Source organism: Dendronephthya gigantea, unplaced genomic scaffold (assembly GCF_004324835.1).
Source record: "Dendronephthya gigantea isolate DGI-Jeju-01 unplaced genomic scaffold, DenGig_1.0 000085F, whole genome shotgun sequence".
NCBI lineage: Eukaryota > Metazoa > Cnidaria > Anthozoa > Malacalcyonacea > Nephtheidae > Dendronephthya > Dendronephthya gigantea.
Genome location: NW_021163095.1, coordinates 718,031 through 744,788, shown reverse-complemented (window position 1 = coordinate 744,788; position 26,758 = coordinate 718,031). Strand labels below are relative to the sequence as shown.

At 36.6% G+C, this 26,758-nt stretch overlaps 1 protein-coding gene and 1 long non-coding RNA gene across 2 annotated transcripts; one reads left to right on the top strand and one right to left on the bottom strand.

Annotated features, from left to right (window-relative positions):
• The first annotated feature begins 124 nt into the window (after positions 1 to 124).
• Positions 125 to 26,758, top strand: LOC114533090 (electroneutral sodium bicarbonate exchanger 1-like). The gene is made up of 19 exons (XM_028554673.1): positions 125 to 1,607; positions 1,680 to 1,779; positions 11,623 to 11,784; positions 13,198 to 13,494; positions 14,226 to 14,417; positions 14,826 to 14,998; positions 15,205 to 15,450; positions 16,013 to 16,087; positions 16,609 to 16,829; positions 18,091 to 18,265; positions 18,850 to 19,452; positions 20,129 to 20,407; positions 20,531 to 20,709; positions 20,965 to 21,037; positions 21,720 to 21,788; positions 22,464 to 22,637; positions 23,174 to 23,311; positions 24,179 to 24,648; positions 25,247 to 26,758. The coding sequence occupies exons 1-18, from the start codon at positions 1,515 to 1,517 to the stop codon at positions 24,629 to 24,631; spliced, it is 3,702 nt and encodes a 1,233-aa protein (XP_028410474.1). The 5' UTR covers positions 125 to 1,514; the 3' UTR covers positions 24,632 to 24,648; positions 25,247 to 26,758.
• LOC114533091 lies at positions 2,827 to 9,090 on the bottom strand. The gene is made up of 3 exons (XR_003688025.1): positions 9,006 to 9,090; positions 4,030 to 4,101; positions 2,827 to 3,737 (listed from the first exon to the last, which is right to left on the bottom strand). It is a non-coding gene; the product is annotated as an uncharacterized LOC114533091 (long non-coding RNA).

Below are 26,758 nucleotides of genomic sequence, written 5' to 3'. Positions count from 1 at the left end.
CTCCTCGCAAGAATGATTTCATTGGCTGAACTTTACAGTACATTTCTGTTTCAACCAATAGCATAGCTTCGTTCTTTAGAAAGCACAGAAAAGCATTATCCAATTGGACGAAAGCTTCCGAGCACTGCGACATGTCCCTCTTCGCTCCACGGCCCACGCTGCGGCGAAGACCCTGGTTAAGGCTGGTCATGTGATTCTTTGGTTACGCTTCTCTTGTGTGGAGATGGGTGGGACACAAGTAGCGCATAAATCCCATCAGTTAAAACAACATGTTTCTAAGGCCTGAATATCGAACGCTGTTGTACCGCAAAGCGAAATAACCTAGTGGTGCGTTATTGCTATTTGACCTCTAAGTTCGCTGATCAACGTGCCCAAATTTAGAAGATAGAACAGGCCTTCGAGTCTATCAAAAATGACAAAACCGATTCCATCGAACGATGATAAAGTCTACACACACACACTTTGAATCTAAATTCGGTTTATTGTTCTTTGGAGTTTTTACTACTATAGCTGTATTTATTTAGTTTATTGTGTGAACCGCTATCTTTAGTTGCGGCAATACAAAGTCTTGTCCATGTGTTATATTTGAATGTCAAATTGTCGGAGCAATAGGATATGTAAACAGAAACTATATACTATTATATACTTTATACTATTTCCGCGTTTTACCCGATTGGATAAAACGTGGATATGACTTTAGAACACGCGAGAAGTATATTTTATACTATATCCGTGTTTTACCCGAGTGGGTAAAACGCGGATATGACTTTAACACATGTTTTATAGAAAAACAAGTCATCCGTCCGTCCGTACCCGCGTTTTACCCCGACCCAGTGATACGATCATCATCCCGCTTGTTTTGTTTCAAAACGACTTATTTTAGTACCTCGAAATCATCTTTATTTTGGTAACCCGTCTTTGGTAATCTCGTGTAAACAGCCCCTAAGGCGCGGTACTAAAGGCATATTGGCATATTATAGCAGCTGCAACACATGTATTTATATAAAAGGTTTCAAACTCTCCTTGGCTAGTAGGTTCGCCCTGGGGGTAGGGACACACTGTTTACGGGTTCTGGTAGGGACCAGTCCAGGGTTAACTTTCCCTGGCGGTGCGTGCGCAAAGGCGAATAGAAAATTTCAGATAAGCAGACACTATCGCTTCCTATTTGCAATTTTACCATATAAACGCTTGGTAAAGTTGTCTCGGGGCTAGGGTGTCACCACCCGATATCATATTAACGGCGGCTAAAAGTTAGCGTTCCAGTTATACATCTGGCAGAAAGGCAAAGAACTAAATCTTGTTACGTAACGCACTCGCTGAGTGACACTTCTGGTTATTATTTAATCTGGTTCAGAAGCCGTGATGTTTATTATGAATATGCAACGAGCGAAACAACTTCTACATTAAAATCGACCCTTTTATTGAATACACAAACAGCTGTATATAAGGGTTTCGTGTTTTAGAGTTTGTAAGCAGAAGAGGCTAGATTGGCAGATTTCAAACATTAAACAAAAATGTCAGCCAAAGAAACTGCCCAAGAAGGCCAAGACGATAACCTCGATCCGTTTGACAACCAAGCAAGCCAGCTTCCTTCGCCGGGAAGAAGGGTATGAAAAGGCCCAAATTGACAATTTGTTAAGATCGCTTATAAATTACTTTGTATATTTATCTCAATATAGCCGCGAACAAGTTCCCTGCTTCAAAGACTTGGGGAAGAAAGAGACACCCCTGACCCAGTAGGACAATACGCTATCGCAGTCGATGAGACCGAAATAAAAGGTTGGTAATTTTATACAATTCCTATTGAGCATAAACGAATAACGTACGAATGCGTCAGTAACTTGTATATTTTCACGCTATAATTGACGATAAAAAGTGCCACTATCTGTAGTTCATTTCGTCTGTTTTGAATGCGGCATGACTGAAAATTTTACGTTTACTGCCGAGTTCCGATTTTATTTGTGATAGTCGGTTCCATTTTTTAACTGAATTCTCTCATGTCTTCTAGTCTTGACTAAATATAGATGTTCAATTCAAGTTGTTAATGTATTAAAGAGTGTAATTATATAGCCATTTCTAGCAAAACAATTGTTCTGCAGCTTTTTACAGTACTTGCTATTTAGCCATTATTTCTTGAGTTATATAATTCCCTATTGGGTACGTTCTCCTATTATTCTTATATAATGATATAGTAAAATGAATATCACCCTTTCTTTGGCTGTCTCTACTCGGAACTATTTTTTTAAGATAAGTCTGATAACTTTGTATTACAAGAAAAACATTAAGACGTGTTATCTGCTATGTGCCACAAATTATCAAACAGTGCATAAATGTTAGAAATTGTCACTCCACTCATCGTGAAATATCAACAGTGTTAGTATTTATCCAACAGAATATAAAGCTATCATGTGCTTAAGTGAAGTGCTTAGTTATACATGTACACACTGGTAAAAATCACATGTTCTTGGCCATTTAAACCTTGACTGTGGACAATTTTGTGCTGCACACAGTGAATGTGGTTTTCAACACTTTTGCAACTTATTGACACACAGCAATGTTGCAAGTTGTTGAATTGTTGAGGTTTATTGAGGATAGCATAACATTGTTCACTCAGTCCTGGGGCCGGTTGTTCGAAAGGCGTTAAGCTTAAACGGTGGGTAAGCCAAAATTTAAAAATACTCTCATGCATCTTGTGAATGACTGGACCTGCATCTTATGCATTTAATATGTACTTCCATTGACAATTAAACTATTTACATTGAAATATTTCAGCTCGGTTGTTGAATAAATAGATAATTTTGTTTTCCATTTTTAACTTATCCACCGTTTAAGCTAAACGCCTTTTGAACAACCGGCCCCTGTTCATCAACCAAGAACAATTGTCTCCTTTGTCACACATTCAAGAAAAATGTATTAGTCCAATTGGTGGTTAATAGGTTAAGACGATACCCAAGTTCCAACTTATAGATTATGCCAAACACATTGTATAAATTCTGTTTATAAATACATTTTATGGAGTGCAATTCAGCCAAAGTAGGAGTTAGAGTTATGATTATAATGATCAAAATACAACTAAAAAATACAGCAGTTTAATATTAGGTGCTAGTGAAGCTATACCTTGGCTTTACCTACCATGACAAAAGGTGTGAATTTTAAGAGGCTTAGAGCTTAATATATATACTCAACTGGTTATTTACATTTGTCATCATCACATTCTACCCTCCAAATAAATTAAATTGTTCTTGAAGACTTAAGATCTCTAAACTAAAAAATGTCAGGTACCCCACATGACTGTGATGTAGGCACACCTAAATACCCGCATCCCAAGGTGGGGCAGATTTGACATTTTCATTCCGACAAAACTTCTTTTGTCAGGAAAATGTAGTGACATTTACACAATGTATATATTTAGCCCCAACATATGCATCTATACTATGTACAGCTTAATACAGCCTTAATAATAATAAATAAATCCCCTTCACTCTTATTTCTCCAAAGATGGAATTCAACCAATATAATCACCACCACCTTACAGACTTGTTCAAGACTATCAATTCTATGAAATGTAAATAAGCATTTACATGAAATCTAGTCTTGATTTAGTGGAATTGCCATTTAAACACCTCAAGGAGCCATAGGTTTGCTAATAAGGATTGTTTACAATCTTGAATTCTTGCACTTGCCTATTGATGGCTTCAGCAGTTTTCAAATGTCAAATTGTTATTAACCTGGCCTACCTGGCAATAGATAAAATATGAACTATTTAATTCAAAAATTGGCAGGCTTTTACACTTTTCACTCTTTCACATATACAGAAATATATTATCAAGTAGGTTGCTTTTTCTATACAGTAGGCTTTTCATCAGTAATTGCAGTGAAATAGTAGTTTTTTAGGTATATAGCATTCCCATTAATCATGTCTTGTTACTATGGATATTGTCTATTAAAATATTTTCTGGTTATATAATTTGTGCAGATGAGAAAGAATAGTTTTGGCTTTAAAAGTAGCCTTTATCATGAATGACGTACATATAACCCCCAGCTGGTCGACATCCGTTTCAAGCTTGTTGCCTTTTTGGACCTCTATTCGCTCTAAGCTACCTAAAAATACAAATGTCGATATACGCTGTTAGTGTTGGTTTTAAGTTGGTGACATACGATAACAATATATTTATTTACATAAAACGGTTAAAATATCATTAACAATTGTCGTCAAAAGTCATTCGCTATAATTCAGAGGGGTTATTAATAAACTTAGTATATTATTACATGTAAATTCACACAACCTCGTGCAGTCGTGGCGTCAGTAGCTCTTATCTGTCGCTACACTGGCAAAGTCTGGCATGCTTATAATAGTTAATAATTGATGTAATTCACAAACTTAAACAACCAAATCTCATGAAAGTGAGCGTTGTGCGGTTTTCGCCCTTGACCCATCTTGACTTTAATGCCTTGATAAATAAACTAAGCCATAATGATGCAATATGTCGTGTGTGCAAAGAGTTAATTCGCTCAGTCGTTACCAATTAACGTTGCGTGCGTATACACATCGTCGTGTTTCATCGCCGGAACACGCTCGTGACGAAGGAGAATTTCGCGAGACTGATAAAATAATGTAAAAGGAACATTTCGGCTTTTCCGAAAAATTCCGAACATTCAGCACCAATGTAGCAATATTTCGTTTTTAACATATAATCAGAAATCTAATGACGTTAGAAGGTTTACACAACACTACGTTTATTATTTGTATATTATAGACATAGTTATAATGTTGTGTAATATTACTTATATCAATGGTTCTTGAAATTGTTAATGTCTGATCACACGATCCAATTTAGTCGGATCCAATTCACTTTTGATGGAAGTATCAGCAGCAAATCTGCTGAAGCCAATGCACTATACTGCTTTATCAATAACCGACAGTGGCGTAGCCAGCACCTCGATGAAGGTCCTGCTCATCGAGCACCGAAGGTGCGAGCATCCTAGGGGGGTCTGGGGGCATGCTCCCCCAGAAAATTTTTGATATCTGGAAGCCTGGAAACAGCATTTGCGGCGTTCTGGGGGCAGTATCAACAAAAAATTTGCCCTAACCCTGCAACTCTGATAGACCATAAATGGCTCAGAGAATAAAGCTTTTGCACTGTAGAAGTCAAATAGACAACACTCATCATAGCCAGAAAGTAAAAGAGTTGCATAATTGCATTTCTGTATTGCTGCAACTAAATATGCCATGGCCCATTACTCCTCGTTTTATTTTCAAATTGCAAGTACACACACTTAGCGCAAATTGGCTCACGATTGACAAAGACGATGTCACCTTGTTTTCAAAATATCATTTAACGAGAATGAAGAAACAGAGAACAATGAAACGTACAATAGTGCACAATGCACTAGTAACTGCTCATAACATGATGAAAAGTAAGAATATAGATAATATCTAATACAGTATCAGTATGAACAGAATGGTAAATGCAAAAGAAGTAAGAAGTCACTAAGAACTATTAAACACATTACACATATGTATATTGCAGTGAAAAGGTGCAACTATGCAAGGGTGCAAGACCACTCATACATGATGAATGAATATTTATTGGGGTCACCACACCTTAAGTGTGGGTATCTCCCCATTAAGAGAAAAAATATATAAGATTTTATATGTTTTTAATACTTTCTTAAACACATAGGTTACAATGAAAAGGTGCAAGAGTGCACAAAGGACTGCTCATACATGAATTTAAAGTAAATATTCAATTCAATATGAACAGGGATGGCCCATTATTTATATATTGGGGTCACCACACTTGTGGATATCTCCCCTAGAACCAATTTAGAGGACCTTCCTGAAAAGCACTATTGGTGATGGAAGCTTTCCTCTGTAAAGATTTTTTATTATTATTATAATTAGAAGAATATATTTTTATGATTTTAATATTTTCTTTAAAACATATATTACATGAAGTGAAAAGGTGCAAGAGTGCACAAAAAACTGCTCATAACTCATAAGCAATTAATGAATGAATAGTAACTATTCAATACAGTGTGAACAGATGGCCCATGGGGTCACCACACCAGCAGTGAATATCTCCCCTTGGACCAATTAAATGTACATACAAATAATTTTTTTAAGTTTTAATATTTTATATAACAGGCTATTACAATAAGGTGCAAGAGTGCACAAAGGACTGCTCATGATGAATGAATTATAAAAATTGAACCCATTTAACAGGGATGAACTAGTAATGAAATAGTTATACTTACATTCAACAGCTAATGTCTCTTATACTTAACCTGTCTACTATTTGTAAAGAAAGGCAAGTCTCCTTGGCTTCTCCACAAACTTCTCCACAACTTCACTATGTAGCACATTGGCATCTTCTTTTTCTTTTAGAATGTCTCTATGGATTGAAATCCTACAAAGAGAACTAAGGCGCCCTTGACTCATTCTATTTCTCAAATAGGTCTTTACCCTTTTCAAGCAGGAAAATGACCTTTCAACAGAAGCACTAGTTACTGACAAGACAACATTCATTTTCATTAATTTGACAGCTTCAGGAATACTAGATTGGAGATTAAACTTAAAAATATAGGTTAGTAATTCATTACATGTGTCTTTATGAAAATCCTGATCCCTGTAAATAAAGAAAGTTGGCTTTCAAGCATGGAGATATCATAAAGGGGCCCATACATCTCTTTTAGTAAATTAATTTTCTCAGGTGGTACCACCCCACCCCAAGATGCAAATTTTTTTGGATTGACAAGATCTAAAAATGCATATTGTTTCATATCCTGAAACCTCTCATTCATCATACTAACAATGGAGTCGATAATCTCAAAATAAATTTGCTTATGGTTGTGTCTTTTCTCAAGTCTGCTTTCTGGTGGGCCCAATATATCTACTGCTTCTTGGTATAATTCAGAAAATTTATCATCACTACGAAGAGAAGAAACAAAGGTTACAAAACGCTGAATTCTTACCATACCATAGTTAAAGTCAGTTTGTTGGCCTTGCAGAATTTCATATAGGATTGATGATTGTTGGAAAATCTGTTGAAAAACACAGACCAAAAAGCAAAACAAAAAACTACTAATATTATGTAGCAAACCATGTATCTTTCCCAATGATTCTCCATCCCAGCTCCCAGGCTCATCCACTTCTCCAAGAAAAATGTCATGAAGTTTCTGGTAATTTCTATGCAAGACACTTATCACACGAGATCGATAGTACCACCTAGTATCACCAGGGCTGGGGAACTCTATTTGATGAGAATTAAGAAAGGCTTTTCTTTGAGGGGCATTACTAGTAAAAGTACAAAATGCTCCTATATCAACAAAGAAAACTTTAACAGGGGCTATAGATGAGGCAGACTGACACAAAACTAGATTTAATCTGTGAGCTGCACAATGAACAAAGTATGCAAAAGGATAATCTTGACGCACTCGAACCTGGACACCACTAACATGACCAGACATAACAGCAGCACCATCATAGGTTTGCATCACTAATTTATCCTTGATGTTGGAATGGGGACTAAGCTTATCCTTCACAAACTGGGATATGGCAGCAGCATCTCTCTTTGTGCTGACATCTCCAAATCCCAATTGTCTTTCTACTATCTCACAACCTTTATCCATACGGACTATCATGCTTACCTGTTCCTTAGTTGAGACATCAGAAGTTTCATCAACCTGCACACTGATGAAGGTACACTCGTTAATCTCCTTAAAAATAGTATCTTCAATAATGGAATCAAGGCAACAGATTAAATCATTTTGTATTTCAGGAGAGACCCCAGTGAAACGTGAATCTCCACCCTGACCAGATTCAGCTAGTCTGCCATGCAATCGTCGTTCAAATACAGAATCTAACTTAGCATAGGACTCGAGTAACTCCCTGTAATTACCGCGGTTCAAGCTATCTTCAGATTCATCATGGCCTCTAAACGCCAACTCCTGTTTGGATAAATACAAAACAGCCTCGGTTATGGTTTTTAAAATTTCTCTGTTTTGCCTTACCTCCTCATTGTGGCGTTGTATCTCGTCTCTTCTTGCTTGGGAGATAAGAGAATCCACTCGAGCACCGGAACCGTACGTCTTCCAGGTCTTGAAAGCAGCCATGTGTGACTTCGCCTTTTCATGCTTTTTGCAATCAGAGAGGAAGCCATGCATGTCGCTATAACCATTCTTGCTCCAAGTCGGCGACTTTCCAGGGCAAAACAAAAGACACGGCCAGCAAAATAATCTCTTTAACTCTGTGCTGCCACAAAGCCAATCCTTCTTTTCATACCAAGCCATTTGAAAAGATCTCCCTCTCGCACTAATACTCAAATTCGGCATTGGCCTTTGCTTAACAATAACATTTTGTTCCGCGGTTGCTCGAACAGAAAATGATTTTCTTAACAAAGAATTTATGATATCAGCTTCAGTTGAAGCTAGATTCGTCACGCTTGCTGAAGCCATTACAAAAACACTCGCTCAAAGACAATAACTATGCAAACTACGCTCAAGTGTGTGTACTCACGCGGAAACCTCGCAAGAAAAGGCAATACAATATGCAGCTCCTGCCTTGTCGAGATAGCAGGAGTGCGGAGTTGTAACCAGCCAATTATGAGTGAGTAAGAGGCCATTTATCCAATCAGAATTGAGTATTTTCTTCTATAGAATATTATAGCAGCTCCTGCCTTGGCAAAATAGCAGGAGTGAGCCATTGATCTATATATATATATATATATATATCATATATATGTCATATATGTTATTAGGCCTGAAGCATCAATGCGTGGGATCGATTATATTTGCGGGCGCGAGCTTCCGAGTGGTAACTGTTGCTAGAAACGAATCGAAAAATATAATTGCGGAATTTATAAGGCTTAGGCTTCAAAAATATTTCATAAATTTTTTTGGAGTGGTTTTTTCAAAATTTTGGGGAAATTTTTAGTCCTGCTGGGCAGGACGAGCAGGACCGGTAGCTACGCCACTGATAACCGACTATATTCCAAACGTCATACCTATATTGATGTTCTTGAAATTTGATATAGAGTTTAATGTTTTGGGCCTTCATGAAGATCATTCTAAGGCCTCTCGTCCTTCGCGTGGCTTCAAATCAGCATAATGTAATGTATTCAATTATGCCCACGAACATCACGCAATGCAAAACAAAGCATAATCTAGCCATAATTCAAAAGGTTTATAACATGTACGAAACAAGACAAGAATCCGTTGATTAACGAATTTGTTTTTAACCGCTATATTAGGCTATATCTTTTGTGTTTCAAGATGTTAATCTTTTGATTGTGTTTTTAATCACCAGCTCGTATTAGTTTTCATGTACTGTAACATCACATATGTTTATATTTCTTGCTGTTCTTGACGGAGGAGTTAGTTGTACCTTGATGAATTTGTAACAAAGACGTTACATGTAACTCTATATTCAGTGGGCAGGGCAAGAAATGAGTGGTGTGTATTAACGCTTGCGGAAACCACAGCTGATATGTCTTTTGCCGAAAGTCGGCAGCATGTTAGCATATAGGTCGTGTATATGCAGGGCTCAAAATAACGGCGAGGATCAAAGTCAGCAGTGAACGTCATTTTAGCCCGGCCAAAATCTGTTTTTTACTAATATACATACATGAATTTCACAAATTATTTGAGACACACAGATTCTCCTGTGTCGCTCATCGTTATGGCGAACCAAAGTTCGCTGCGAGGGTTTTCATCCAGTGAAGATGCATTTGGGTTGATTTTAATTACATGCATGCATGCCAGCACTCGCAGCGAGCTTGTGAGTGAGTTTTGCGTCTTTTGCGATAAGTGGAAAAGAGTCTTTACTGTCGTCAACATAAATTAATTGTTAGTGCGATACCGAAGCGCTTTTGAAGAAACCATCGTGTGGTAACTCAAATATAAATAAATTCATATATCGCTAGATTAGGCAGCGAATTATCCATAAATAGTCATTCATGCATTGTCCGTTGACCAGCATTTAATAGCCTAATTTTAAATCCTGTGATTAGAAGAAGGAACTTGAATTCCAGATTTTTTATCCGGATTCTTTAAAATGAGTTTTTTATCTTAATAACGCACAGAACTCTACTGTTCCACAATTACATGCATGTATGGATATGCTATCAAATATTGAGAAGCTTTGAACTCTTATCTCCTATCGTTATTACTATAATTATGTATAATTTTTGTCTATACCAAGAAACAAATTTTACGGGGTTTTATTGAAATCTGCTAGTATAACAAAGAACACCTCTATATAATCTGTATACAACAACTCTGTAATATAAAATAAGAGATCAGTCTATAGTATTTCTACGAATTTACACTCTAAAAGCACAAACTAATCCTATTTCAATCTTTCTAATGCATGCATGGGATGCATGCATGAGTACATGTTCATTAATCTTTTAAATTGCTGCTGTCAACGCTTTAAATCAAAGCAATGACGTTTTATTCTTTCACGCATTTTTCCAATTTTTTTTTATTAAAATTAGGGATCGTTATTTCTCGTGATTGATGAAGAACAATTTTACCGTTTGAGCAAGTCTAACGAAAATATGTAGTGGGCTAGTGGCAGTAGTGCCGAGTAGGCAAACAGGTTCATCTCCTTCATCAGATTAACAGAAAGCTTTGCATTAATTACTTTACAATCGACTTATCGTTTGGATTATTGTTTAAATTGACATATGCAATTTGATATTACGTTTATTTTCGGCAGTTAAGTAAGCGCGATTGTCCGTTTGTTATTTGAAATCTGGCACGCTTCTAACTAGTTGTCTTGGATTATATATCATCTATTCTATTTTTACATTTTAACTCAAAAGAAATGGTAAACCTTGATAACTGTCAATTGATACTTTCTGGAAAAAATCGCACAAAGTAGGGCACATGCAACATTGCAATTATCTTTAGGTTGGAAAGGTCTTTAATGGTGTTTAATATACAATCTTCGTGCATTGGCCTAAATTTACTCACGCGATTGGTCAAAATCAATCACGTGGTTTCTTGTGGCCTGGCCACAGATCATGGGAATCATGATTTATTCGCAATAACCCATGAAAATCGTGGTTTATTCGCAATAACCCATGAAAACCGTGGTTTATTCAATCCTCTATGCAGCATGATCAATGAACTCAGATTGTATATCGAAAGTGTTCAAGACTTTATGTTCGTTTTTTTTTTCAAATAAACGCACTTGCTGAACATACAATGAACTCGAAATCAAATTTTACACTGTCATGCATTTTCTATGATCACAGTTGGCAAATCTATAGGTTTCAAAGTGTTTACAGCAGAAACACTAACGGAAACTAAAACAGTGGTTATGCTAACACTGATCGAGTTTCTTCATCATGATACTCGCTGCAAAACATATAGAACTTGAGATTTACCAATGCGTATTTTGAATTTCAACTGTAAACACAGGCAACTTTGACAGTGTAAACTGGGCCATAAAACATGGTCAATCGTTCGGGTATTTTCCTTTTTCATAGATTCTGAGTAAGATAGCCCTGGGCTATTATAATAAATTAGTATAATTCAGTGTTTAATTTGCAGTTTCATATCGTAATTTGGTTTGTTATACCTTCTTAATTGCTGCAATTCATGATCTTCGTTTAGATCATCGACAAGTGTACGTTGGGGTTCACATACCAATCAAACCGACACGGGCACGTCGAAATCATCACCGCAGTCATCACTACCCGTCCGTGAGCAAGAATAAACCAGGAAGAAGTAACTCTACAAAAAACAAACAAAACAAACCACAAAATGGAACAGCTGGTAAGGGACAAAATGTCCTCATAACGAAACCTTACTATTGAAGAACACCCGTAACGATACGCAGGGAGGGGCAGTAGAGGCGGCAGTTTCCCTTGTCTTTCACCAGCAAGGGCAACGGGGACAAAGATGCCCTTTCATTTTAAAGGATTACAAGGTCTTATTGTTATTAAGTAGAAGTGGAACGAACGAGCTTTAATCAACGTAGCACAATCGTCTGGGGCCGGTTGTTCAGAAGTCGGTTAACGCTAACCCAGGGTTAAAAATGCCTAACCCAGGGTTAAATTTTAAACCTTGGTTGATTTGCGTTGCACAAAGCTCGGTTAGCGTTAACCCTGGGTTAAAATTGATAAAAAAAATTAACCCTGCTAGCTAGGTGGTTTAACTTTTTAATCCTGGGTTAACTGCGATTCAAAATGGATGAATAAAGAGCTGAAACACGTAAACACGTATAATTCGTCATGAATTAAACACTTTTGAAAGGTTTTACGAATAATTTCGACAGCAAAGAATTATTAAAGTTTGACTTCGTTCGGTTTCAGCTGATGTATTGATTTATATACCTTCGCTTCAATGCAATACACGATAAATGAATACAACCGTACAAATTGAAACATCGTAATCGAAATATTTGTTTCGGATATCAAAATTTGATTCTTTTGATTGGCAGCAAGTGGTAAGGCTACGTTTGTTCCTGAATTTTAAATAATCAAAGAATGCCTGAAATTTTAAAATAGATTGTTTATAATTTGCTTAATTTTATTTCACATCGATATTGTTTATCATACAAAATGGCCTTTCATTTCGAATCCATCCAAAATTCCATGCACGGAAAATGCTCTTCAAAACAACGTCCCTGCGACCTTGCCCTCACGGCATAAAATCTTTCGACTGACAATATATCCTCGTCGAGTAAAGTTTTGGACGCTCGTTTATTGACCAATCGAAAACGTTCTTATATCCAATTTAGTCCTTAAAATACATTTAATCTTAGGTTAAATATTTTAACCCTGGGTTAACTAACCCTACCGCTAACCCTGCTTTGAACAACACAGTTTTAATCCAGGTTTAGCTAACCTAGGGTAATGAATTTTAACCCAGGTTTAGCACTAACCCAGGGTTCAATTTAACCTGCTTTTGAACAACCGGCCCCTGGTGGAAAACTTTCCGATCCCGAAATTGTCTTGGAAGGCGAGAACACGATGAAGTGAAGTTTCACATTTTTTAGTATGCGCCGCTACAGAATTGCCCTTCCACGAAATCCTGTTTCCCTTTGCCTTCGCATCATCCCGTGCCTGCCAATATGCATGTTTTAACCAGCTATAACCAATTAACTGCGTATTTAACAGCATTTTGATCAAAGGGAAATCGCGGTAATATTTTTTACATTTTTGTTACATTATTTTCACATTATAGGTCACCAGGCCCCAGCTGACAGAGTTCGATTCATTCTTGGAGGTGATGACAATGATGTTGAACGTCAGATCTTTACGGAAATGGATGAATTGTGTTGTGATGCAGCTGGAGAAGAAGAGTGGAAGGAGACAGCGAGATGGCTGAAATTTGAAGAAGATGTTGAAGAAGGTGGCAATCGATGGAGTAAACCGCACGTGGCCACTTTATCTCTGTATAGTTTATTTGAACTGCGAAGTTGCGTTCTTAATGGAACTGTGTTGCTTGACTTAAATGCAACTACAATATCTCAAATAGCAGGTAAGTGATAATTAATGTAGTTCCTGTACTATGCTAAAAGCTGTCTGACTGCTGCATGTATATAGATAGCAATACTTGGATAATAAAAGTTTGGAAGTTATTGATGCAGCAGATGATTACTTCAGGTTACCATGCACAGTTGTATTCAATTCAAACGGGGTTCAATAACAAAAAAGTAGCAGGAATCTAATTCGGACCGTGTATTATGACTAGCTATCAATGCGCTCGAGTTAGCCATCATAGCCACATTTAACGTTTTATAATATTTAAGTTCAACATGCATTGTACATATATGCAGGGAGGCCTTAGAATTCATAGATTTTAAAATGAATTTTGTCATTTATTATACAGGGTGTCCCAAAAAAAAGTCCCCTCTATTGAAATCAAGCCTTTGTTAGAATCTGAGTGCCTTAATATTATGATAAACCCAATTGAAAGCAAGACGCTTTATTTGAACGCCTCAACCTAATAACTATGCTATTTACACACTACTGCGTTGATCGTGCATTCAAATCAACAAAGGCTTCATTTCAATAGAGTGGACTTTTTTTTGGGACACCCTGTATGTGCCCTAATTGGATATTAGGAAAAACTGTCTTTGCAAAAATATTGTCACACGTTGGATATTATAATGGTTGTATCCGCTCTCAGCCTCTCGCAGAATTAATGTTGATTTAAATTCAAAGTCGTGCTATTTCATCCCCAATCATTTGTGCTATTTATTTATATAGATATTGTTCTTGATGATTTGGTCGCTACGAGGCAGCTTGATGTAGGCTTACGACCTCGAGTCAGAGATATTTTGTTAAAGAAACACAGACATTTGTATGAAAGAAGAAAAAGCACACAGAAAAGGAAGACTGGTCTTCCATCATTAAAAGGAACAAGAAAAACCAGCGCTGCACAAAGTAATACTGATAAAGGTAAAACTAGCGGATCCATGTACTGTGGCCTTTCCATTAAACTTTCGGCGCGCATGAGTTCATTCGTTGTCATTTTAAAACATGCTTTCATGCTCGCTCTTCGCAATCAAAGCATTACTTTAAAGAAACAACTATACGCTGCGTGAATGTAAATTTGTAAAGATTGCATGTAAGGTTTATCCACAATTTCGGTAAACTTAAAATAAATTCACAACATTTAAATTAAAGATAAATTGTCGGTAAATTTAAAATAATTCAATTTCTAAAGAGATGAATAAATATGAAAAAGGTGATACAAACGATGTACTATAATCAATCTGGCTGCGCCTCTCTGGCTGTATGTAGTTTATGTTTATATATTTGATTTTTACCAAAAAAAATGAAACCATTTTTCTAACGATATTCTAGGTGGTGGTGACAATAACAGCGATGATAATAATCCTACTAAGTCAGGGACTCGCCTGCAAGAAATTGAAACACCTGAATCCGATTTTCCAAATGTACCAACTGCTGTGTCGTTGATTGCGCAAGACGTTGCGACTGAAGATGCCGCCAATGACTCTGATCCAGAATGTGCCAAGGTACACAAATACGTAGATGATGATTTCTAGCTGGTTGCTGGATTGGTTGGTTTCGTTCGTACACGTTCTACACATAAGATACATATGAAATTCACCCAATATACAAGCAGGATCTAACAATAGGGCCGCAATTTCTTATTTTCACTTGTATACTTTCCGAAATGAAATTGTGTCAATTCAGCATCCGTTTTCTTTCTCCATGCAAGTATGATGCAAATTTTATGAAAAAGATCCCGGCAGGAGCCGAAGGTTCAATGGTTCTCGTGGGAGAAACAGACTTTCTTAGTAAACCAATGAATGCATTTGTTCGTCTGGAAGATGCTGTAATTCTTGGCGATATGATGGAGGTTCCTTTACCAACGCGATTCTTGTTCTTCATGCTTGGACCATCTGGACAGCCAGGACGTTACCATGAAGTGGGAAGAGCGATTGCTACACTCATGGCTGATGAGGTAAAGAGCTAGCTTGACTAACAGATACGTGGGTGTCGCATACTTGTTAGAATTCAGAATATTGTTTATTACAAAATAGATACCTACCGTATGTGAGCTGTTGTTACGCATGCAGTCTGATTGTCTACGAATTTGTGATAAGAATTTACCACAAATTTAGCTATCAGGCAATGGTAGTTTAATAAACTGTAGTAGCTATATACAAAATTTCAGAAAATATCTCCGGCGTTTATGGTTTACGTTGTCAAAACTCAAAGAAGCTTTCAAAAACTGAATATGAAGTAACCATAACAACGATATCCAATCTCTCTCTTTTACGATTAATTTGTCTAAAAGTCTTTGTAGGCTTTGTTCCCTTTTCGAGTTCAAAGACGTCAGTGATTGTATATCTGGCATGCAAGAATCGATACTGTTCACATTGCTTATGACAATAATAATAATAATAATAATAATAATAATAATAATAATAATAATAATAATAATAATAATAATAATAATAACAACAACAACAACCCTTCGGCTTCAGCGAAACGATTCTCAATGTTTGCTTTGGTCTGTTTAGGTATTTCATGATGTTGCTTTCAAAGCCACATGTCGCGAAGACATCACCGCTGGCATTGACGAATTCCTTCAGCAGGTATGTCTGCAATCGGTATTTAGATGAAGAAGGGGAAAAGTGTCACCAGTGTGGCCATATATTTCATTTTTTAACCAAATCGTCTTAAATCTAGTCACATAGACTGCCCCCTCCTGGCATAATTTTGGTTTTATTAAAATCAGGTGCATGGGGCTGTTTACGTGTGATTTCATCGAATTAAAATAAACTATGAATAAGATATGACAATATTTTAGCTGTCTGTTTGGCAATCCAAATAATACGTACTTGACTAAAGGATTCTAAAATCGCACTATATATAAGTACCAAGATGAATGTCATGCAACGTACGTACTATCCAGGTGATGTGAAGACGCGGGAAACGTCTGCGACAACTTAATATCTCTTGAAATATACTTTGCTTCGGTTTCATATTTATGTCAGAGCTATCGTATTTCTAAAGGTCGGTACACACCAGGCAACAGATCCTGCAACAAATCGCTTTGTGTATACAGTTGAGCGACGATGTTGATTTCATTGGAAGAATTGATATTTCATTTTAGGTTACAGTGTTACCACCCGGAGAATGGGACCCATCTATACGTATAGAGCCTCCGGCAACAGTTCCCTCGCAAGAAAACCGTCGCGTACAACAATATACATGCGATGGTGACAAACAAGGCAAAAGGGAGAACGGTGTGCCGGCAAAAGGAAGTGGGACTAATGGTGGAGGAGCAGATGAAGGTGGTGATCATAGGAATAATGAATTGGTTAGAACTGGAAGGTAAGAGGTGTTCTACATTTCTATGGTATAGGTATAATTGACCTTTCTTGCACAGCCTTTGCAACATGTCATTATTTTTAAATCGCCTATACCAATATTAAATAACTTTTCGGTGAGATTGAGCGTGATATTATCTAGCCAGAGGTTGGCGTTATCTGCCAAAGCTGTAGGCTGAATACCAACCGAGGCCTTGCATGATAATTCTCAATATCACGCGAAAACCGAATCCGATAATGAATTTATTGTTCACCTCAACTAACTAAAATACTTACATATCAAATGCTCGTGATTTTAACTCTCGGTTGCAGAATACAAGAGTCACAGGGTAGATGCAGTAGATGGGATGCAGTTCGAATATTCACTTCTGCACTTCATGCAGAAGTGAATATTCGAACTCAACAACAAAGTAGAATAATAAATTTTAATCAACTAGAAACTAGAATTTTAATCAACTAGAAGGGCCTTTGTACAAGTCACGCAACGTGTCGAAGTAGTGAGATATTTGGACTGGTATAGCACAATGTGTAACTCGTAGGTTAGGCGTAGATACTGTAGATGCGTGGAATTGAAAGCTGAATTTTAGATTGTTAGATTGTATTTAACAATTATTTTATGATTATTGATTCTTTCAAAACCGGCTTTTGCTACGTCAACAATTGTGTAGAAACTTAGAAGTTAGAAACTATTATTTGTAGGCTTGACAGAACACCAGAAATTTTTTTTAACTTGACGTCATAGCTACAAATACTAATCAATTATTGGACGAGTTCTCGCAAAATATCGTGATTTGTCGGTGGCGAGCAGATCCAATTATGCAGATCCGATGATGCCAAAAGCAGAGGCAAATAATTGATCTGAGAGCCACCGACAAATCACGATATTTTGCGAGAACCGAGTTCAATAATTCTTTTATCATTCACTTATCTTATTATTTTTTGGTATTTTCCGCGTTTTTTTTTCGAGTCGCTATTATGGTTTACAAAATTGACATCAATGCGCATGCTCAGGATATTTGCAGCTATATATTTGCAGCAAATACCAGTAATTATTTGTAAATTTGACGTATAGTAATAGCTACAAATACCAGGAATTATTCGCATGTAGGTGGCTAACCAATCAAAACGGAGATTGTATATTTATTTAGTGAATAATAAAACTATGTATTTATATGTAGCTTCAAACGACTATTCCGAAATTTATTACTGGTGGTGTTGGGTTTCACTTGATATAACCGACTAAAATTACTTGTCTGTGCTTGTAGGTTTGGTGGTGGTTTTATTATGGATGTTAAAAGGAGGGCGAAGTACTACACATCAGATTACGTTGACGCGTTAAACAGCCAGTGTTTAGCAAGTGCTTTGTTTATTTACTTTGCTCTTCTGGCACCCATTGTCACATTTGGAGGGGCGATGGAATCAAGGACCAATAAATATATGGTAATGAGATTTCACCTTTTTTCAACAAAGAAAGAGCGTATAATTGTTTTGTGTTAGCTACAGTGTAAAACGTTTGGGTTTGATGAATAAATCGTAAAGTAGAATCCTAAAATGCTTTTTAAATACAAATTCAGCTGGAAAAGTCCTATAAATTAGATATTGTTTAACTTTTTCTCTTTTTTCGCGATCACGATGTAGAATTAAAACATTCTTTACGACTAAGTTGTAACGATATAAGTATATATATGTTAATTCAAAATATAATTTCGTCAATTGTAATTTTTTCAACCTGCTTAAACGTTATGTATTTGGATGACATGCAAGATTCTGTACTTCCGATAGTCAGCAGAGTGAGCTTGCATGGCATCGGCCACAAAAGGCAACAGCACTTTCTCTTGCAGGCCATTGTCACGTATAAACTATTTAACCTTCTCTGTCTGACTTCTTTTATCACGCATTTACATTTATACATTAAAAAGATGTGCTAAATCTGAATATGTTTTTCAGTGCATGCAGGCCGGAACAAAGGTATGTCTTTCGATTTTTGCTTTCTTAAAATTGACAATTAGACTTGTACATTTTAGGGCGCCATGGAGCAGCTGTTGGCCGTTTCCATCGGCGGCGTTCTATTCTCGCTTTTCTCTGGTCAACCTCTCATAATACTTAGCGCCACGGGTCCAATGCTGGTATTTGAAGGAATCCTCTATAACTTTTGTGACAAAGCTGAATTGGATTACATGCCATTCCGTATGTGGATTGGTTTGTGGACCACTTTCTACTGTGTAATCCTCGTGGTCACTGACTGCAGTGCGCTGGTTCGATATTTCACTCGATTCACTGAAGAATCGTTTGCCACTCTCATCGGCTTGATCTTTATTTACGAAGGAGCACATAAACTATACGAGTTAGCAGAGCAATACCCAGTACCAAATGATCACGTGGTCAGGCAATCGTGTGAATGCATGCAACCAAGGAGGGTGTTCAATAATGTAACAAAAAATGCAACAGTGAAATACTATCCGACGAACAAAACGATTTTTAACTGCGATCTCGACAAGAGAGAAGTAATTATAGGAGATGCCTGTGGTGGTGCTATATTTCTTCTGTCAACCATTCTTACCCTGGGGACGTTTTTCTTAGTGATTAAATTGAAGAGCTTCAAAACTTCACGATTTTTTCCAACCAAGGTACGTGTGACATACTAGATGTATCTGGTTCAAAATTGTGGATAAAATCGTAGTCCGCATGCAGTCAAATATGTTTGTAGTGAGCCGTTATTTATACTGATCACGTGTTCAAGGCGATTCTATACATTGATAAATTGAAGGAACCAAAAACTAAACCTTATAGAGAATAATTCTGTGGAAACTCCACAAAAAAGTTGATTTTTAGAAAATTAATAACTAAAGCTTGTGATTCAAGCATTAATCCTCTACATTCTAACCGCAACATGTCTTCTGTTTATTTCAACTCTTGCTTTTGGTATAATAATTTCAAAATTAGCGTAAAGAACGAGAAAAACCTTTCTCATGTTGATGTCATGTCACACGAAGTTTGATTGGCTTGTGTTAGTAAATTTCTTTTAGTTTGAAATAGACACTACTTGGGAATTTCTTGCTTATTAAATTTTTTTTCGATATAGCAACAGCTTATGGAGGCTGTTTTCCATTAGGATAATTTTTTACAAGTTTGTCTTCGGCATATTTTCCGTCGGAAAAATCTTCCATTCGGAAAATTTTCCTCCGAAAACTTTCCGTTTCGTTCCTACTCGATATTTATCTATAGAAAATTAGGTTTTGCAATCTCGCACAGCTAGTGGCCAATCGTAGACTTTAACCTGACTATAACACAATTGTCGTTTAGGTGCGCAAGGTGGTGTCCGACTTTGCTGTAATCATATCCGTCATGGTAATGGTTGGAGTCGACGCTGCACTTAAAGTCAGCACACCCAAGTTAAACATTCCCACAAACTTTCAACCAACAAATGCTCAGGCTCGTGGCTGGCTTATCGCACCTCTTGGTAAGAACCCATGGTGGACTCTGATTGCAGCATCTATTCCAGCGCTGCTGACAACAATATTAGTATTCATGGATCAACAGATCACTGCAGTTATTGTGAATAAAAGGGAGCATAAATTGAAGGTGTGTTTAACATTAGTGTTTATAGGAAATTTCGCAACGTTGAACACCGTTGAAGAACGCCTTGGAGAATTAAATACATAGAGTCAGTGATATTTATGATATATATTATAATGCCCTATTTAGAAAGGTGCTGGATATCATTTGGATCTCGCAATCGTAGCTATTGGAATCGGCATTAGCTCCATTCTCGGTCTACCATGGGTCGTTGCTGCCACTGTCGAGTCCCTGTCTCATGTCCGGAGTTTGTTTGTTGAGTCCACGTGCACAGCGCCTGGAGAAAGACCAAAGTTTTTTGGAGTTAGGTTAGTAATTCCCTATATTTAAGGGAACAGGGTTTGTCCCCAAACCCTGTACTAGTCGGGGTATATGTGGGCAAATGGGAGTGTCGATACAAACTTCAGGGGATTGTGAACGAAAATCAGTACCAATTATAAATGTTAATTTTTATAATTTTAACCCCACCCCCCTCCGCCCCCTAAATAAGAAAACCAAATCCCTGTTCCTTTTTATGAAAAACTATAAGTCATTGATGCTTTGGAATAACATTTTTATTTTAGGGAGCAACGTGTCACTGGATTATTTGTGTTCATCATGGTTGGTAACACCGTATTTCTTGGCAAATTTTTCAAGGTAAAAGTCGAATTTTTCATTTTTTTTCACGAGAAATCGGATTTTCTGACGCTAATGTTTGCTATCAGGTGTGCCAAAAGAAAAACACCTGTTTGATTTCATATAGCGTAATGCTGATAAAATCTGTCAAAATAGAATAAACGCCGTTCATTAATGTAGAAAAGACTAACTTAGATTTTACCATGCATGTGTAATAAAAAATCCCGTTTATAATGTTGCAAAAGGTTTAACTAATTTACTCACCAGGAAAAGCGTCTATTTAAGTTTGCACTAATGTGCTTTAGAGTTTATGGATCGTTTTTGCAAACAGAAAAGTTTGCTTCGCGTAATCATCAAAAAATTAAACACAAGTTGTTCCCAAGAGCGATTATTCTTTAGTGCCTACAGTTAAAGCTAAAATCACTGGGGTTAAAAATGTTCCAAGGAAGTCGCTTGTGAAATAAAATGCCTTACATGTATATCTGCGTTAAGAAACCTGCCAATAATTTTGTGTTATAGATCAAAATCTACGTTAGCCTTGCCGGAATATCTATAGTTTATTTCAGCTCAATATAGTTTCTAGTTACTTTAAAACAAAGATACTCTATTATACGCTGCGATTTATATGCGCTACGTTTAATAGGATCGGAACAATAATAGTAGCGTAAGTAGCGTTAATATAAGCGTCTTTTTTTTTGTTTAGTACATCCCATTGCCGGTGTTGTACGGATTATTCATATACATGGGAGTCTCAGCTCTTAGAGGTGTTCAGGTAACTGTTTGTGTACCAGTGTTGCATTTAATAAGAAGTGCTAATCAATATATAAAGATAACATCCAGAAAAAAGAATAAAAAGTGTTATAATATAGCTACTCAATGTATATCAGCTCGTATACGGCAATACGATGAGTAGCAAAAACAAAATGGCCGACAAGTTTACTCAAGAGTGATGAAGAAGCCAGCCAGTAGCGTAGCCAGCCTGTCGATTTGTCCTGCTATGCTAATATTAGTTTTCACTGACCGTGAAAACAATAGATTTCTAATGAATGAATGACTGTAATAACTCGAAATTTACATAGCGGGACAAAATCGACAGGCTGGCTACGCCACTGAAAACACTTTTTGAACGTTCAGTTCCCAGAGATTTAAAATGAACAAATTATGAGATTAAAATATTTATCGGTAATGAAAACGGATTTTTAAATTTGATTTATCATGCAAACATTCAGCGAAAGATTGACTGAAGTTAAGCTCAGATATACGACTCGTGGAAAAATTGTTAAATGTATTCCAAACTGTTGAATAAATGAAAAACAAAATGCTATCATAATTATTTACAAGACGCCGACTCCTTGTTTTTATATACATCCAGTGTATCCAAACGCTTATAACCTATTATATTTTGTAATTTTTATATTTAACTTTTTAACCTATTATTTTTTTGTAGTTCTTCGAGAGAATTAAAATACTGTTTATGCCATTGAAACATCAACCAGATAGAGTATATTTAAGAAAAGTTCGCATCAGTCGGATTCATATTTTTACTGGAATTCAAGTGACGTGTTTGATAATACTATGGGTAATAAAGGCCACACCTGCTGCAATCTCCTTCCCGTTAATGGTAGGTTTATATATCTCTGGTTCGAATGCCGGAACAAATTCGATTGTTTTCAAATTCTTTACCCGTGCAAAACTCTTTCTATATGTAGGATCGTTTTCATTTTATTCTCACTAACCAGTCTATTGTTTTAATTTAGTACTTTTATTGAATTAATGACGTTCTGTCAAAGTCGAAATGTTGTCTTTTTAACATGTATATAAGCAAATATATCTTATCGCAGAACTTTATATTCAAACATTTATTCTGTTGGTTTTTTTATAAAATTTACCTTAAAACTTACATAAGTACCGTAAGTTCATAAAAATGGCAGTTTTGCTAGCTGACGTGGACACAAAGCTTAAATAAACCTCGCGTTTCCTAGTTACCAGTTTTGACTCGGTTTGGCCTTGCCCGTGCGCATAATTGACATAATGGCGGACAACTTTGGTTTCGCACGTGCATTCACAATACCCGGATGAAATAGATCATCGTGCGGAATTGATAATTTTATAAAACGTTGTAGTCGTTTTACTGAGTTGTTTGTTTATATTTTATAGGTATTAGCTTTGGTGGCGGTTCGTAAATTAATGGAGAAAATATTTACGAAACACGAATTGGAGGTGCTCGATGATGTTATGCCGGAATCAATGAAGAAGAAAATAGAGGAAGCTGACGGTGCAGATGTTGAATCTCTGGTAAGTACAGTAGGCTTCAATTTTCTCCATCTTATCATAGAAGTGTAATTTTTTCTTATATAGTTCACTGACCTTGGCTTATAATAACTCATGCATGTGTAATACAAGCTAGCATGTATTACCATCCGACTTTTTCGCGTTTATTTACGTTTCCAAAGTTACGTTTCTGGAATGAAACATGCAGGTTTGATTTGGTAAACGGTTATGTTGTTTACAAAAAATTATTCCACGTATGTGGGAAAATTTTACAAGACTTCCATAGAAATACTCGCCGAGTATCCAGGGCCGAAACTAGAACGATAATGGAGGAGGGGTGTTTATTCATTTATCCTGTTCTGCCCGATGGATTTCTATTGTACCTAAGCTATTCCACTTACACAAAAGAAATCCGTCGGGCAGAATTGAATATATGAATAACCCCCAACCTCAATTATCGTTCCAGTTTCGGCCTTGCGAGTAACCCCAAGTTGGAATTCTTTCGTGCAATATTCTCAATAAACAGTAAGACATGTTAACCACTTGAACTGTCAAAACCTGAGGAATTTTCCGACAAACGTTGAGCAATTTTGTAAATAACATAACCGTTTATCAATTCGAATCTGCACGTTTCATTCGAGAAACGTAGCGTTTGAAACGTAAATAAACCGAAAAATTCGGAAAACTGCCAGTTGAACGCATTGCCAAATGGTAATATTTATGCGCAGCTATTTCTTGGCTAAATCGAACATTAATTTAGGAAATTTCACTTTCAAAAACACAGAACTGTCAAGAGAACTGATCCACCTTTGAAGCAGACAGGCTATGAGTGTATTACAGGCTATGAGTGTATTGCGCATGCATGTTTGTTGACTTTGTTTTCGTTTTTAGCAAATTGCAGAGGAACCTCCTGCAACTGCAACGTTGGGCTATAATGATAGTGGTATCAACATCACCGAGGAGCTTAAGAATTGCACCATATGGAAATCCATGGAGGGCAACCAACAACAAACTCCCGGAAGCAACGACGGGCCTCGTGAACACAAACCACCCAAACGTAAACACAAACATAAACATAAGCACAAGCACAAACATAAACACCGTCATCGTGAATACGACTTCGAGCACGAACGCAAGCTATCGACCGTCACCGATAAGCCGGATTTGGAAACCTTAGCGAACGAGGATGATACGGATTCGCCGGCAATTCCACTTGTGACCCTTTCGACCGTTCACGAACACAGCACGACTGAAGACGCGACAACTGAAAGTACCTTGAACCCAGAGACTGATGGGGACCAACATATCAAAGACACAAAACCACTCAGACCTGTCAGTGTTTAAATCTCTTTAAAATATCGGTAAGTCGAATTCTCAACACACTTTTTTGCACTCCCAAACAGGGACGTAACTAGAACGATAATTGAAGGGGTGAATATTCATATATTCAGTTCTGCCCGACAGATTTCTATTGTAAGCTATTGCAATTACAAAAGAAATCCGTAGGGCAGAACTGGATATATGAATATTCAGCCCTTCAATTATCGTTCTAGTTACGCCACTGCTTCCAAAGTTTGACGTGTATGTTGCTTGATTCTTGTGAATAAAATAAAATAATAAGCATTTTTTGGATTTGCATGGCCGTGTTTTTAAAACGCACAAAGTGATTATGCCGGTTACATTTTAACTGTATTGGAATACCGTTTGCCGCTATAGCAGCAAGATCGATGTCCTGTTTTTCTGGCCATACTATCCAACTTTTTATTCCAGGCCTTGTATAGTAAATATAGAAGTTCAGTTTGAAATAATAGACTAGATGCGTCTAAAAACAACGTTGTCGGGATAAAAATTGCTATGGGCAAACATCTGTATTCCGATAATCTGTGAAACATCTGTGTTCACTTCATTATAAATTTCAACGCCGACGAAATACCCATATAGAATTTTTTTGTTTTTTAGGACAATATGGCAGACTGGTAGCTATCCTGATGTGACTTTATTCTCTTGTCAACTCGATTTCTGTTGACGGCTATCAATTTAAGAAGGTTGCGTTTTGTTGCATGTTATAAACCATTTTTAGATGCCGAAAACCTTTTTTCTGTCTGTTCTCCGCATAAAATACGACAAGGCGATGAGAAGTAGGTGTATGCGTGCAAATTATAGGTTTATCAAAGTTGTATAGTAGAGTAAATGCGTGACAGTTATAGAAAAGTGAAAAATATACATGAATATATCGTAGCAATAATTATATAAAACACATGCAGTGAATAAGGGGCTTTTCAAGAAAATGGTGTTATTCATTTGCGTGAAGCATGTTTTTGAGTGACGCGAAGCTTGAATGTATCACTAACAGCTGACATATTATGTTGTATATTGGGTTCGTACGATGTGAAAGGGGGAAAATTGTATAGGTAAAAGCTCGTACTGCCAAAGTTTCTGAAAAACCCTTGATTCACTACCTGCTGCGGGCAGCAGTATCATGGTAAGGATAGTCTAGTATATTAATTCAACGCCTTTTTTCATTTCAAAATTTCAAAACGGAAAACAGAACGATTAGCCTTTCTCACAGTGCTATATTCGATTACGTTGCTCCGATTGGATATCAAATGTAAAAACTAAATACAAGACCTAATATTTTGTAAGTTGGTGCAGTAATTAAGTAATTAAGTTCTATCTCCAGATAAGTATTTTAAAAGCTATTTTTTCATTTGTATATATGCATTTGACATAGTGAGAGAGGCTAACTGCGTAATATATTGAGGTGGATATCATAAATATAATAGAATAATGAAATAAGCGGTCAACGAATGATCGAAGGACCAACTAACTATTTTTCTCAAACTACCATGGTTCTATCATGGTATAACCCTATATTTATGAAGTATTTCGTTCAAACATCAGCCAACATTATAATATATCGTTAGATTTTTCGCTATCGTTAAAAGTTGCCTTAGACTAGGCCTGTTTCAGACGTCGAACTTTTCATGCGCTGAAACTAATGCTAATGAACCAAATTCCTTGTTTAAGGTCATTTGCATTCGATTCGGCACATGAAAAATTCGACGTCTAAAACGGGCCTTATACATAAGCGTTGTATCGACATCCAACATCCTCTATCAAACTCATTCAACATCGTTATATAGGCAACAATTAATCAGTTGGCTTTGTTTAAATGTGTTTCAAATCATGCTAATGACTGCATGATTATTATTCTTTGCTTGATGAACAGTGATGGAATATATACTGTACATATAGCAAGTTATATATATACACGGGTGAAAGAGAAATTTAAGAATGCAGAAATTGCTAAAATTTAAGATTATTCATGGCTAAGGACGTATTTATGAAACTATTGAGTGGAGAGAGCCTTTTATATTGTAATTTGGGCTTTTTATTGAACATTTATGGAGTAGTAAGAATATTTTATTATTACAAGTATTACTAATACCTGTATGTAGTGGAAAAGTAGTT

What these genes read in the sequence shown, in the direction of transcription:
- LOC114533090 (XM_028554673.1), top strand. Translation starts at nt 1,515, where the DNA reads ATGTCAGCCAAAGAAACTGCCCAAGAAGGCCAAGACGATAACCTCGAT. An exon ending in ACAAAGTAATACTGATAAAG is followed by an intron (nt 14,418 to 14,825) that starts GTAAAACTAGCG and finishes ACGATATTCTAG; the next exon opens with GTGGTGGTGACAATAACAGC. An exon ending in CAGCTCTTAGAGGTGTTCAG is followed by an intron (nt 21,789 to 22,463) that starts GTAACTGTTTGT and finishes ATTTTTTTGTAG; the next exon opens with TTCTTCGAGAGAATTAAAAT.